At 46.2% G+C, this 15,902-nt stretch overlaps 1 protein-coding gene across 1 annotated transcript; it reads left to right on the forward strand.

Moving 5' to 3' along the window:
- Window positions 1-1,125: 1,125 nt before the first annotated feature.
- Window positions 1,126-11,624, forward strand: LOC139657972 (protein capicua homolog; the record flags this gene model as incomplete). The annotated part of the gene is made up of 2 exons (XM_071535966.1): window positions 1,126-1,280; window positions 7,593-11,624. A coding segment is annotated over exon 2 (3,901 nt), but the record flags the coding sequence as incomplete, so codon positions are not given.
- Between the last annotated feature and the right edge of the window lie 4,278 nt (window positions 11,625-15,902).

Genomic DNA, 15,902 nt, shown 5'->3' on the forward strand with positions numbered 1-15,902 from the left:
ACATCTCACACTTGTGTCATCCTTAATATCCCACTTATTTGTCTCCAGCATCCTACATCTTTGAATGCCACAGTCGCCTCTCCCTCGCACGGTGCACGGCACACCGGTTGTCTCCTACTACTTGCAGTACAAACGCGGGGTTAGCCGAGTTTACGCCAGACCACGCCCCCTTGGTCCAGCTGGTGGCAACACTCGTGATGACATCATCGCCGTGCGCGGCCATTGGCTGGGACACATCTCACACCTGCCCAATCGCCTGTCGATGAAGTGACGTCAGCCGAGATCGGCCCGTTCAGTTTCTATGGAGTGGGCGGGGCGGAGTAATTACCGACGTCAGAGCGAGCGGAATGCGGCGCCGTGATTGGTTGAGAGCCACGAAGTGAGGGTCTGTTGCTGAGAGAAAAGAAAGAGGGAGAGAGAGAGCAGTTTGCAAGGAGGACCGATGCCTCAGCTGCACCACACAGGAGTTCACCATCTGTGAAAGAAACTTTTTTTTTTAAAACATGCATTGTGTGTCCACTCTGCTGCTCTGTGCACTCTGTGTCTCACCATGCTTTTACCCATCGTGGTTTGCCAAATTGGAAAAGTGTTGATAATTTCGTAGTAGTTGGGGTGCTAGAGAACAGAATAGCAAAATGATCGCATTGAGGGGCTTTAATCCTGTTGCACCAACTTAAATCTTGACAAGAAGGGGTGATGCATTATCACCGTCTGCCCAAGGATGGCACTTGTGCTGTCAATTATGGTAAACATACTCCTTTTCAGAAGGGGAGGGGGCATTTGTGCCTTTCTATTGGCTATCACTGATTTGGCCCCTCCCTTTGACCCGCCCACATACTGTTCCTATGGTTCCCAAAGCCCTTATTGGATACTGTAAAGTTTGGGATAGGGCACCGGTTTAGGCCAGCATCCCTCCGCCATTCGCTGGACAATCCCGTCAGTCAACTGGCCTTTGACAGCTCGCCACGCCTTTTAGCTCGTAGCGTCAACGCTGATAGGCTACTGTACCTGTCACAGACCTCTGATTGGTCAACTCGCCCAGCTGTTAGTGGTTCATTCACCATTTTGTGACTGTAGTGGAAAAGAGACTGATAGTTTTTTATCCTTGTTTGAGTTTCTGTGGGGAAAAGACATGTTTTGCGGAGGAAAAGTAAAGTGTGAGTCTGGACCGCACAGCCGTCGCCGACAGCCAAGGGATGTTGTCCGGAGTTGTTCAAGCCTCCTCATCCGCAAAATAGGACCATAAATCTTTCTCTGGCGAAGTGAAACGTTCTGTTTGGGTGAGTTGAAACTAAGTTAGCAAGGTAGGGAAGCTCAACCGACTTGAATTTTATATTCCAGGAGCAGCAAGTTGGCATCAGATACAACCAACTACCAACGGTCGGTCGGTTGGTCTGATAGCGTCCAAAGAAATGGAGTGACACCGCTTGCGAGCCAAGGAAGAGACGAGAGAAAAGGAGGAGGGGTGGGGGGTGTACAGCCTAAAACTTTGTCAAATGTTTTACTGCAGAGTCTACTGGACGTGCGAGGAGCAGTTTAGCCTCTGTCGGTTAACACTACAACACCGTGGTTAACGTTGTGTACTTTCCCCTCGACCTTAGTTTGCGAGTTTGCGTAGAATAATGCTAGCGTAGTAAAATAATCGACCCATTTGCAGCATTGCTCCTTTTTTCACGCAGCCAAATGTTTACTAATAGCCTCGCTGTGTTTTTCAGTGTGTATAAAAATGCACAGAAGAAAATGAAACACAACATCAGAACATAACGTCCCGTTTCCTTGTGGTCTGGCTCCTGACGTTGTCATTATCTTCATACTAGTCTACCAGCGTTGCGTACTACGACTACTACAACCACCACTACTACTAACGTTACTGAGCTGCTTACTAGAGCGAACCACTAATATTGAAAGGTGGCTTCTTTATTCAACTTTTCCCCCAATCTAGACAGGGTTTCACGCCATTGGCTTTAATGAAGCTTCTCCGGAGTGGCTGCATTATCTATTATCGGCATCGTAGTAGATATTTGCATGCCAAACATCGTTGCATGAGGAAGAATTAGGCCCGTCTAGTTGGGGTAATAAAACGTCACTCGATACCGGTTGTTTGTGTTTGCTACCGAGCACCATACGCAGAGCAGACCGACTGACTGCCTCGAGTCATAATACTCCTTTGACATTGTGTAGCGCCTCTCGTAGTACTCGCAAAGATCAGCGCAAAGAAGCGTACGGGCAAAAAGACCGGGAATGCATTCGCTGTTTTCTCGGCTTTTCCCCCCGCCGACACTCCACTTTTCTGCATTGCAAAACTGCAATCAGTGTCGATGCATCTTTGATCTCCCTGAGCGAGCAGTTTGAACAGTTTATCATATTTGTGCTGGGGCATATTTTCAGTGATAGAAATAAATGCTGTCTTTTTTTTTTTTCTTTTTTTTTTGGACATTCACTTTGGACTTTAGGGCAAGTGACCCCACGTATCCTGCAGATGCACATTGTGATATGCATGCATTTTGTGCATTTATCATATCTTCATTATTGCACTTGTGTATGCAGAAGATAAATCCCTAATGGTCCAGGGCATCTTTGCATAGCTTGTAGAGTAGTTTGCCATTGATGTGGCATTGGCAGTTCTGCCATTTGGTCCCAAACAGGAACAGTCACCTCTGATCTATGCTACAGCCTCCTGATCAATACGGGCCAGAATGCACAAATCCCAGGCCTCAATATTTTTCTTTTATTGATAATATGTACAGTCAGATATGCCAGCCAGAAAACAGCTGCCAGTATTCATACTACGTCACAACGGATGTTCTCCAAACACACTCTCACACACTTACACTCTCACACACTTACACGCTCACACACACACACACACACACACACACACACACACATAGGCTTCACAGCTCGCACTCTCGCTCCACCAAAAATACCCTAACGAAACGGTTTTACTCATGTCATGTTGTCTCTACAATCACATCCCACTCATTCGTGAGTGCATGAACCAAAGTCACTAGTGTGTGTGTGTAACAGAGAGCATGTGTTCTGTTCTGTTTTTTTTGTTTTTTTTGCTGTTTCATGTGTGAGTGTGTTCCCTGGTGACCCAGTTAAGGGCAAAGTCGCCCTGCCACACTGGAGGCCACGGTAGGCTTCACTACTATGGTAGTAAGGCAGTTTTCCTCCATCGTACCACCGTACTACTGTGTAGCCAGGCTGCTCGCCTCTCTCCATCCCTGTCCCCCTCACTGCAGCCCTGCGCCCATACAGACACCCATAAAATGCTTTTAGGAGAGGGATGAGCTGCAGTGTGCCTGGTAACCACACGCACACACACACACACACACTCTCACACACACTCACACACGCTGACATAGTGTGTAGTGCAAGTGCAGTGTCGAACAAGGTAGACACAACCTGAAGTCACACACATATGGTCTTATACACTATATACTATATGCAACTCAAATGCCCCTCTTTCTCCCACACACACACGCACACATGTACTGTGCCATGTTGCAGCGGGGCATAGGCTAAATTCCCTACGAGTAGTTCAATAAACTGGCATTATAGTAGTGGTTTATTAGGGTTGTATAGTACTGTAATAAATTGGAGTGTAATAGGAGCATACATGTGTACTCTCCCCACTGTATGACTGCTGCTTCCTGTAGCATTGACATTGAGATGAGATTTCCTTATGAATGACCCTTCTGTGTGTGTGCACGCTCACATAGTGCATGCGTGCCTTCGTATCAAACCTGCTATCAAATCACCAGCAATGAATACAGCAAAGAATGCTTCCTGTGCTGTGAGTGTGTTTGCATGAAAATGTGAATTACTTTATTATCTCAAAATTAAAAGAGGCCTCATAAAAAAACGTTTTATTTATTTATTTATTTTTATGTTAGTTTTTACAGCAAAGTGAAACTTGTACTGGTCGAAGAGTGAGCTCCTCTGTGTGTGTGTGTGTGTGTGCGTGTGTGTGTGTGTGTGTGTGTGTGTGTGTGCATGTGCGTGTGCGTGTGCGTGTGTGCACGCGCGCGTGCATGTTTGTGCCTGTGTGCAGACGAGTGTTTATACAGCACAGTGAATGTGTGAGTGAGACAATATATAGGGCCAAGGGAGAATTTAACAGTGTATGCATGACTGCACTGTAAATTCCAGGGAGAGCGTTTAGTGTGTGTGTGTGTGTGTGTGCGTGTGTGTGTATGAAGTTTGATGTTGCTATGCTGTGGAAGGAGTTATATGGTGTGCTAGTGTGTGTTTATTGTGTGAAACAGCCTCTTTTTGCAGTTTAAGGAGGAGTCCAGCTGAATGCCATGGAAACGATAGCCGTCGATTATCTATCTATTCAGGATTTTGCTGCCGGCCAGCCGGCAAATATCTCTCACTTCACCTGCTGTTATGCTGAAAGTTTTAGGCTTTTTGAATTATCTAAATTATGATTGAGCTCCTCTGTGCTCATTTTGATTCAGGCCATGAGACAATTATGATTTTACAATAATTTCCTTTAGACTGTTGATCCTAATTTATAATTGACCAGTTGTGTGCTGAAAACAATGCCAGCACCTTATAGATTTTGATTTATGCGAGGTCTTGGCATGTACGCTTTCAGTTAACAAACAATGAGATCCAAAGACCTACTTTTTGCTAAACATTTAATAAGGTTAGATATGCATTACCTAGAATAGTTCAGGTACTGTAGCTTTTACAGTAATCTGCCAATTTAAATTCAGCTGATGTTTGTCAAGCAAAAATTGCATAACCCTGTAGATTCCTATGGAGGGAAAATTATGACTACTTGTGGTACATTTCTTTAAATGTTTTTCATTATGAATTTCTGAGTAAAAAAACAAAACAAAAAACCTCTTGATGCTTTCCATGCTAAATTGATTTAGACCTAGGCACGTAGGCTGCCTACTGACATCCACCAAATACACAGACCTGAAAATAAAGAATAGGTCTATATTTAATTCTACATAGTCAGTATTATCTGCAAGTTGTGCACGTACACTATTGTGCAGTCCAGTACCTTGAAAAGTTCAGACTGCTAACAGAATGTGAACACACACACATGCTTGCTGCGTGCTTATCAGCCAAAGCCAAGAGCACTTTGGGAGGCCATAACCATGACCAAACACATTTTTCTAAGCTGAGATCAGATCCTAGCGAGTCATTTAGCCAGTCATTTAGCCAGTCAGTCAGTCAGTCAGTCAGTCAGTCAGTCAGTCAGTCAGTCAGTCAGTCAGCCAGCCAGTGGCCCTGACTCCTTCCTCTCCTCACCAGTGCACTACAGTCCCCCTACAGTACTGACACTCCCAGTCCAGGCACCAGCGTCTACTCTAATGAATGGGTACTTGGCCTAGTACTTGTAGAGTGTGCATTCCTGCAGTCTGATTTTTCTTTCTTTTTTCCCTTGCTTTGTCTGTGATGGACAACATGCACACGGCCATAACATTTCTGTCTTGGCTAGCTAGCTACCCAGTCAAAAAATTGAATTTGCAAAAAATCTTGAAAAAAATAAAATACTAGCGCAAGAGTGTGAGTGAAAGTATGTGGAATTCCATTTAATATATTTCTCCAGCTTTTCTTTTCCTTATTTAAAGTTCAGTGACAACCTTTGGTGGGTTGAGCTGAATTGTATAAATAATGATAATAATAGTGTATTTGCCAGTTTATACAGTGAATAGGATGTGAGGGCAGAGGTCAAAATGGAGCATCAGTGACGAGTGTGAGAATAACTCGGGGAGTTTATTAGTGATACAGGAACAGGAAGAGATGCTATGCTGTACAGCAGGAAGTGGAAGTGGGGTGTGACCGGTATATGTTATGTTTTGTCACGGCAAACAAACAGTTAAACACATGGTCAGCTAATGCATGTGTGATGAACTTTTCCAATGTCTCGAACAGGATGTGCTTCCGTGTAATTCTATGTATGTGTGTGTGTGTATACATATGTATGTTTGTGTGTGTGTGTGTGTACTTGCGGGAATGTAGGCATTTGCATAATGTTGGTGAGTTGTTGGTCGCACATGAGTGTCTGTGTGTGTGTGTGTGTGTGTGTGTGTGTGTGTGTGTTTGTGCATGTGTGTGTGTGACTGTATTTAGCCTGTACTCTTGCATCAGTGAGTGTGCCTGATCCTGTGCCAGCCTTTTAATTTCCCTCATTTTGGGCACATCTTACCATGGCAGATTATTCCAGTTATATTGTCTTTTCGCCCAAACGTGTGCCTGAGCGTGCCAGTGTGTGTCAGTGTGTGTGTCAGTGAGAGAACGAGAAAAGAAGACAGGGAAAGACCGAGATGCCGAGAAAGAGTGAGAGAGGGCCTGCGTGCGCTAGAATGACTGTGGAAATTCCCAGTGACTACACAAGAACAGCCTATTTGAACAAACAGCCAAACAGCCGCATACTCCTCCCTCCCTCTCTCTCTCTCTCTGTCTCTCATTCTCTCTTTCTCTCTCTCTTTCTCTCTCTCACTCACTCGTGTTGTAGGGTGACCTCACCCTGGCCACTGCCAGCCCTTTCCTCCTGATGGGAGTCAAAATAAAAGCCGTGTTGTTGTTGCAATCCCAAGCGAACGCGCAGCATGGGGTCTATACTGCATAGCGTGAGAAAGCTACCCTGTCGCATGTCGAAGTAGCTGGAGGGAGTACAGTGAGGAGCTCGGGCGACCTGTAGTATAAGGCTAAGTGTGTGTGTGTGTGTGTGTGTGTGTGTGTGTGTGTGTGTGTGAGAGAGAGAGAGAGAGAGAGAGAAAGAGACATCAAGAGAAAGCTTTTTTTGTCTCGGCATGCGTTTGAAATTAAGGAGATGTAGGCCTCATTAATGGCAAAGGTTTGGATACTGAAGACAGACTCAGATGTACCATAAGAGACCAATTGTTATGAGTGACCTTGGTTATTTATGTTTATTCTTTCTTTCTTTCTTTCTTTCTTTCTTTCTTTCTTTCTTTCTTTCTTTCTTTCTTTCTTTCTTTCTTTCTTTCTTTCTTTCTTTCTTTCTTTCTTTCTTTCTTTCTTTCTTTTTTCTTTCCTTTTAATTTATGTCTTTGTTAATCCTTTATTTCAAAATAGGCTAACCATGAGGTTAAACCGCACTCTCAGATGTACTTATCCAGGATTCCCCAGGGCATCAATCAATATTTCGAAAACAACATCATATCATAAACATAACTAATTATTTATTTACTATTTACTAACTAATTGGTATTCAACTAACTACTATGTTTTGTAAGCAAAGGCCTTAAGAAAAATCCTAATATTGATAACCTACAACAATCATTTACAAAATCAATTATAAAAGTAGCCGTCAGTCTTTAAAATGGTGGATAACTAACACACACTCACACACACACACATACATACACACACATACATACATACACACACACACACACACACACACACACACACACACACACTCTAGTGGATTAGGCAGACATGGGGGGTGAATGAGAGAGTGTGTCAGATATTGAGCCAATGTGATATCCAGTGCAGTGTAGCACACTTCCAGGTATGACGTCATTTCTAATCTCAGCAATTTTTGATGATGACGATAATAAATGACCACCTGTCTTCTGCTTCTCCCTCTTCTTTTCTAGCCTGCAATACGGAGAGGACAGAAGGACAGAAAAGGGGCAGAGAAAGAAAGAAAAAACTACAAGGAGTGCCTTAGAAGCAAAAAAGAGGAGCGCCACGCAACCTGCAGCACTTTGTGAACAGAGAAGAAGGGATGAGACCGCTAAAGAAACACGGAGGGCGTTCTCCCCCGCTGACCAGGGGCAGGGGGGGGAAGAAGAGAGGAAGCTCTCAGGCCCCCCCAGAGAAGGATACCAGAAGAGACAGAGTCAGGAGGGAGACACTCGTCAAAACCCCACAACACATCCCACCGAATCCCAATACTCCCTCCACGCGCAGACAGACCCCGCCCACCACAGCCAGCTCGCATAAAGAGCCAATCACAAATAGCAATACACCTACGAGGGAGGAGTCTAATGAGCTAAAGAAACCGGTGGTATCAGTAGAGAAGGATGGGAAGAAGGGTGAAGAAAAGATAGAGGAGGGGAAGACAGTGGGGACAAATGGAAATAGTACCCTGTCCAATGATACCATAGCCTCTCCTACCTCTACCCCAATGCCACTCTCCGCAGCCATTCCCACCCTCGCCACCAATCACAGCCCCAGCCCCGGCTCCGGCTCGGTCTCCAGTAGGAAAACAGCCACCTTCAAGGCCCGTGTCCCCAAGAAGAAATACACTTATGAGCACTTTGCTAGCAATGCAAATGCCCCAACTACCACCCCTACCTCCAGCCCTGCTCTCACACACAACAGTTACTACAATAACAGTAAAAACAGCGATAGCTTAAATATGACTAGTAACAATGTCACCAGTAGTAACAGCATTAGTAATAGCATTAGTAAGAGCATTAGTGGTAGCGTCAACAGTTGTGCTAATAGTAACAGTACAAGTGGTATTAATAGCACCACTAACAGTAGTAACAGTAGTACTAGCAGTAATAGTATCAGCAATAGCAGTAGTAGTATAAGTAATAATAGCTCAGGTAATCAGCCATTAGCACTAATTGCGGATAGTAAAGTTACAGAAGCTAACCATTTTAGCAGTCTCTCCATGGAGGACGGGGCTCTCAGGACAGCAGCTTCCCAGGACAGAGAGTCCCAAGCTGGGGAAAATGAGGCAGAAGGGGCCCCGAACTCAGTGCGCTCCTCATCCACTGATACAGCCAGTGAGCACTCAGCTGACCTGGAAGTGATGGAGACAACAGGACCAAGCCTCCATCAAAAGAGCTCCCACAGCCTGGTTCCCCTCCTTAACTCCCACCCCAAAGAGGCCAGTGTGTCAGAGGGGCTAGTCGAAGCTCTGGCCAAGGGCCTGAAGAACCAGAGAGTCCTGGCTCGCCAGTTGAGGACAGCCATGGAGAATGGGGCTGGGGCTGCAGGGGAGGGAGGGGGCAAGGGGAGAGTCTCGGGCCCCCTGTCCCCGCTGTTCAGACCGGGGGTGGTGCGCAGGGTGAGTGGAGGCAGTGTTGAAGTCCAGCTCCAAGGAGAGGAGGGACTTGCTCAGTACCCCTTCCATGGTGGAGCCATGATGACATCGTCAGCAGGGGATGAGAGCACTGTAGAGTTCATTTTGGATGCCCCTCCGCCTGGCACGGCCTCTGTGGCTGTTGGAACCCAAGTGTGTGTGCCTTTTGGAGGAGAGGAGGGGGGTCCCTTGGTGTACAGAGAGGGGGTGGTCTCTCAGGTGGACCCCCACCCTGCTGTCTCGTTCCCTTACCGGGTTCTCCTGAGCGAAGACAGAGAGACTCTGGAGGATGGAGGGATGGGGGAGGAGGAGAGGAGGAAAGCTAAGGCCCAGGCAGTGTGGGTGTCCAGACAGAGCCTGAGACTGCTCACCCCTCCCTGGGATGTCCCACATTTGGATGGAGGGAGGGCAAGGGAGAGAGAGCGGGAGAGGGAAAGGGAAGAGAGAGAGCGGAGGGAGGAGATGGAGGTGGAGAGGGAGGTGTGCCAGTTGAGTATTGGAATGGGGGTGCTGGGAGGGGGAGCTAGGTTGGGCCATGGCTTCACTCATCAGGGGGTCATGGGGGGGCATCCCTATGGAAACGCACATCCACCCCCCCACTCCTCCACCGTCACTTCTAGTGTTGTGGCCAGCACAGTCCATGGCTGCGGAGATAACTACCCCGACAGAGAGAGGGAAAGAGAGAGACAGAAACAGCCAAACACCCCAGAGGAAGACATGGAGGTGTCTCACTTCAACATGGGCCTCTCTGGTGGTCCCAAGCCAAGTGCCGGGACGCCCCAGCACAGACACATCCTCTCCAAGTCCGCTGGCTACCCTCCCTCCTCCCCCCACCTCTCTTTGGTGCGGGGCCTGGGACCTCCACATCTCTCTACCCTCGCCAGTCCCCAGCCACCTCCTTCCCCTGCCTTACTGGGGCCTGAGATGAACATTGCCCCCCCGAACCTACCTCCATCAAAGACCACTCCCACCCAGACCCCCCCTCCCACTTCTGGAGGGGGGTCCTCCTCTACCTCCTCCTCTCGCTCCCGGACCCCCCTCTCACTGGCCCAGCAGAAGTACAAGAAGGGAGATGTGGTGTGCACCCCTAATGGGATCCGTAAGAAGTTCAACGGTAAGCAGTGGAGGAGGCTGTGCTCCAGGGAGGGCTGCATGAAAGAGTCTCAGCGTCGAGGATACTGTTCCAGGCACCTGTCCATGAGGACCAAAGAGATGGAGGCAGCGGGGGGAGAGAGGGGAGGAGGGAGTAGCTCAGGGACAGTCACTCCCTCTGACCTGCGTGGGAGAGCGAGTAGTGAGTTCGACTGGGACGACACATCGAGAGAGAGCAGCGAGGCCAGCAGCAGAGGAGACTCCAGACCCCGCCTGGTCCTCCCCTCCCTCCTCCCCCACGACCTGTCATCGCGTTTCGACTTCGACGAGTGCGAGGCCGCCACCATGCTGGTGTCATTAGGGAGCTCTCGCTCTGGCACCCCCTCCTTTTCTCCTATCTCTAACCAGTCGCCCTTCTCCCCTGCCCCCTCTCCCTCACCCTCCCCGCTGTTCGGATTCCGGCCAGCCAACTTCTCCCCCATCACCGCCTCTCCGGTCCTCCCGCATCGGAGGCACAGGCAGCCCAGCGGGACGGGGGGCGGAGGGGGAGGGGGCAGCAAGGCAACAACCCCAGGTGGGGGAGGAGAGAGGGAGAGACACACTTCAGGCATCCAGCCCTCCTTCCACACCAACCTGACGTTTACAGTCCCCATGAGCCCTAGCAAACGAAAGCCAGACGCGCCTCCTCCCCCTCCCCCTCCCTCACACCACCACGACTACACACCTAAGACAGAGCTGGAGCAGGGGGACCTCAACAACTCCTTCAGGGTGCTATCCCCCCAGACGCCAGCCTCACATTCCCGCACACACACTCCCACCTTCTCCCGTCCCAGAGGGGTGACTACCCCCTCCTCCAGTAGGCCCCCGTCCTCCACTGCCACCTCCCCTCCTCCTCTGCTCGTTTCCCCGACTCCCCCTTCTCCTCTCACTCCCGATGGAGGGCCTCGTCGTGTGGTCCCCGTATCCCAGCAGGCCTTGCGGGACTCCCCTGTCATCGTGAGGAACCCCGAAGTCCCACTGGCAAAGTTTACTGAATGTCCCCTGGGAAGAGGAGGAGGAGGAAACGGGGGAGGGACAAATAACCCCAGCCCCAGCCTCACCCCCCTCACCCCTCAGCCAATTTCTGGCCTCCAGGTTCCCGTCCCCATCAATGCTGCTGCAGCCACAGTAACCAACGGCACCGTCCTCCTCCGGAGCCCTGCCCCAACTCTGGTGCTGGTGTCCCCGACCCCATCCTCCCTGCCCACCGCCGGCACCCTTGCCAACCCCCTACAGACCCTGTCGGTTACTGTCAGCACAACAGTCACAGCTCCCACCCCCTGCAGTACGGCAAGCCCTGGGGAACGAGAGGGGGACAGGGGGACAGGGTTTGGGGGCGAAGTCCAGCAGCCAGTTCCCTGTCACCCTTCTCCCACCGCCCTGCTCCCCCTGATCCTGCCGGCTGAAAGCTTACACCCTGCACCACGCAAGGACATCATCATGGGACGCCCTGGCACAGGTGAGAATCGCTGTGTATGTGTGCATGTGGGTGTGTGGTTGTCTGTGAGGTCAGTGATTATGAAAGAATATGGAAATTTTGGGCAAATTAATTGCAATGTTGTCAATTTGTGAAAAAGGCTGCAATTATTACAAAGACAGCAGAGAACAGTAGATATGTGGAATAAACATATTGCATGATGTAGTCTGTGTGTGTTCAGAAATAGTGAAATCAACGATAACTATGTTCAGCAGCTATTCCAAAGAAAAAACAATAATGCAAGAATCCAAGAAAGTGGACTTTGTCTATCAACATCTATTACACTGTCTTATAGAATATTATTCAGGGATGGTTCAATCAAATGATAATTATATTGTGTAGCTATTTAAAAGAACAGAACAATTACGCAAAAATCCCAGCGTGGACTTTCTTTTAAAGGACTTTCTTTTTTTTTTATTGATGTATCACTCTCAAGTCAAAGCATATTCTTATATTTATTATCAAATTGCAGCTCTGCACAAACTGAGATAGGTTTAATGAGAGGCTATTCTCATGTTTTCCATTTCCACCAAAACCCCGCTTTTGGAACATGAAGACCTCAGGGGAAGGAATTAGTTACGACCCTTCAGTAGCAGGGCATAAAAGGTTAGGGGCCCTCTGGAAATGTTTTTTTCTATGGCTAAATTAATGACTTGTAGTTTGTTGTTAGAATTAAAATATAAATAGTCTATATATCTAAGGCTAAACCTAATTATCATTAGGACTGTCTTAAAGATATTATCTTTTTAAAGGAGATTTTTTTTTTATTAGCTGTGTGACTTGGTAGTGTGTTACATCGACTCAGCAGGGATTGAGGAAGTTCTGGTCACTGGCCTTGAACTAGCAGGTTATTTTTACAGTATCCTGGCAAGCATTCTTTTTCTCAGAAATTGAAGCAGATTAATACATTCTCAGAGACTACACAGAAAATGAAATGATAGTGCAGCTTCGTCTAGTGAATGATAACGCACGAGAGAAAGATGAAAAATTCTGTTTATTAGTATCAATGCAGTTATAGGTACAATAAGTGGCATAAGTGTTAAAAATCAAAATAATGAAAGCACTGGCCAACTTGCGTCTGAGCTTAGCTTTCCCAGTTTCTTTATTTATTTTGTACACACACACACACGCACACACACACACACACACACACACACACACACACACACACACACACACACACACACAGAAACAGAGTGAGCCTTAATTGTAAAATGACATATCCCTGTAAAATGTTTAAAAAGTAAATTGAAAGGGCCTTATTGACTTTACAAGTTAAGGTATTTTATTTTCTCAGTGATTTATTTCTCTCTATATAATTTTTATAATTATTTTATTACAGCCAACCAGAAGTACACTGTATTGTATTTCATTCATCAAATAAAACTAATTCAGGTGAAAAGTCATTCAATCAGCAGACTGTTGAAGTCCTGAGCTTGGATAATGTATAAAATTGCACAAAATAAATTAAGGATAAGCTGTCTGAATTTAAAAATAAATAATTTGTGATGAGGAAAATCATTTATGTCTGAGAGCAGGTTAGTCCCACAGTCTAATAAGAGGTTAGACTCACATGAGCATGCCACGACCTGTGTGTGGCGATGCCTAATAGAAGAAGAAGCTCCTGATAGCAAGCATGCTGTTGTCCCATATGGCCTCCTCTACTCGTCTGTCCACCGGCCTCCTGTCTGCGCGTAACGTAACGCTAACCTAGCGTGCTAAAGCTGGGTCACGTGGCCCACGTAAGCCCTTGAACTGGGACCTGTGATTCACCAGGTCAATTCAGAGTTGGGCTCTTTGGGATCTCTGTTGATGACTTCTCCTGAATTCACTACTCGGCACTCAAAGACACTAGACAAGTCCGTCTGAGTCAGTCCAAACCTCAAACTGGGAGAGAGGGAGCTTGGTTTATTTGGTCATTTCATAAAGGGTTGCTTTATGTGGCATATTTAAGATCTGAACACTGTTATTAGAATAACAAAATTACCAAAAGAAATGCCAAAATTACCAAAGTAGTAGTAAATTGTAGTAGGTGGAGATTTTATTCACAAATGGGAAAGGGACACTCTAGCTGGTTACAAAGTTATTTGCGTGTGTGTGTGTGTGAGAGAGAGCAAGAGAGAAAAATGTATGCACGAGCATGCATGCTTTGGTGTGTTTGTGTTTTCGATAGGGATTAGGCTATACGTTATAGGGGATTAATTTTGTCGATATTGGAGAGTCTCTCTGATGTTCTGAGTCATTATGGACAGAAACTTTGTGGTTGAGTGGTAACAATCATACCTATATAGACAAGACCCAGCGCAACAGAATGGATTTATAATAGAAAGGAATGGGGAACTTAGATAAGAAAAAAAAAAAACAATCTGAAGAAAAGCAAATACTGGAGGACTGAGGAAGAATAACTCTGTTGTCAAAGACTAGCTGTATTCTGCTTTGAATCAGCGCTTCCCAAGAAATTAACATTTTAAGGAGAAAGCGAGAGTGGTTATGGAACGTGGGCTAGATGTATGTAGGCCAGTTATGGACTGTTTCCACCGACTCATACTGTGTGTGTGTGTGTTTGTGTGTGTTTGAGAGAGAGAGAAATACGGTTTAGATCAGAAAGAGAATGAGGAATCCCTCAGAGAGGATGAGAGGGTGGATGAATGAAGATGTAGAAAGAAGAAAAGACGACATTTCAATAGTGGATTTTGGAGAAATCTTTTAGTTGTTTGTTTTCTGGAAGATTGTTCAGCAAGACGAATCGCACCAACCCGCGGTCTCTCTTGGTGTGTGTGCGTGTGTGTTTAGGGTTGGATTTGACTCCCTGACCTTAGCAACTATTATCCCCTCACACACTACGAAATATTTCCGCTGACTCATGCTGCGTGTATGTGTGTGTGTGTTTGTTTGTTTGTTTATTAGTGACTCACGTAATGTTAGAGTGAAAGAAGGTGTGAGCAGAGTTCTTGGTTAGTAAGAGCGTGGTGAGTTCATTCTAAATGTGTGTGTGTGTGTGTGTGTGTGTGTAGGCTATAGGCCTGGTCCTATACGTTGAAGTGCCAGAATATTGTGTGGGTGTGTGAAGAACAATTTTCTTGTCAAGCTCCTGTGTGGGAATATGCTGTACTACTGTGTGTGTGTGTGTGTGTGTGTGTGTGTGTGTGTGTGAGCGTGATTCATGCCCTGCTGAAAATTAGAGCCCATTTCTCAATTCTGTTGCATATGGACACAAATTATTAGTTATAGTTCACTTTAGCCGGGCCTTTTGCCCTCAGAGTGTCTGTACTTAATGCCGTGCGGACGTTTATGAGTAAGACAGAGAAATGGACAGGGAGGGGAGAGCTGTCATTTTGAGCGTACGGTCGCTTCTCAAATCCCCTTTGAAAGGACGCCGAATGAATGAATAGCGTCTCTTTGTGTGAGTGCATGCATGCTTGTGTGTGTGTGTGTGCATCTATTTTGAAGATCTTTGAGTGAAGAGCAAATGTGGGTGTTTTCTGTAGTTTCTGTAGAGTTAGAAAGTGTGTGTGAGTATTTGCAAACGCTTGTGGAGGAGTGTGTCATAGAGGGAAAGCAGGAAACTGTGTGTGTGGGGTGTGTGCATGCACGCAAGTTTGTCTTTGAATCTTCTTATCAGCTAGTGAAATATGAGCAAATTTAAAGCTAATAGCTAATTTCCTAATGTTTGTAAGATTATTTAATTCAGTGCTTGTCACACCATCTCAAAATTGTTTGTGTCAGAATCTGTGTGTATTATAAAAGTATACTAACAATTTCTGTTTAACATTTATTGTTTGGAGTCTTTGGGAATTGTTTAGCAAAAAAAAAAAAGGAACGGGTACCCTAAACTCTCTGCAGAAATAGCGCTGACAATTCTCGATCTTGACGTACAGCATGTTTGCATATTTCACATATGTATTGGTGAGTGTGTGTTGGTAGGTAGTAGGGTCCACTAGGGCAGGGCGATATTGTTGAAATCAATATCACAATAATCATACAATGTTTTTTTCTATGTCAGTATATATCATGATATGGCTTATGTATGCAAAACACGTTAAACAATCAAATTGATGTTCATTGCATTGAACTGCATGGTAATGTGAAGTGTGATTGTGGTGGTTGGTGGTGCTTTGTGGTTTCATACCTCATTTTGTCCGTTTTTAAATAATTTGCTTGTTATCAATTGAGACAACAGAATTGTGTATCACAATATCACAGTATCATCATTTCATAACAATATGATTGCACTGAAAGACGATAAAACATATAATATTG

This window comes from Centroberyx affinis, unplaced genomic scaffold, assembly GCF_046629955.1.
Source record: "Centroberyx affinis isolate AG114_WGS23_722 - 3 ecotype Tasmania unplaced genomic scaffold, CSIRO-AGI_Caff_v1 ptg002803l_1, whole genome shotgun sequence".
NCBI lineage: Eukaryota > Metazoa > Chordata > Actinopteri > Beryciformes > Berycidae > Centroberyx > Centroberyx affinis.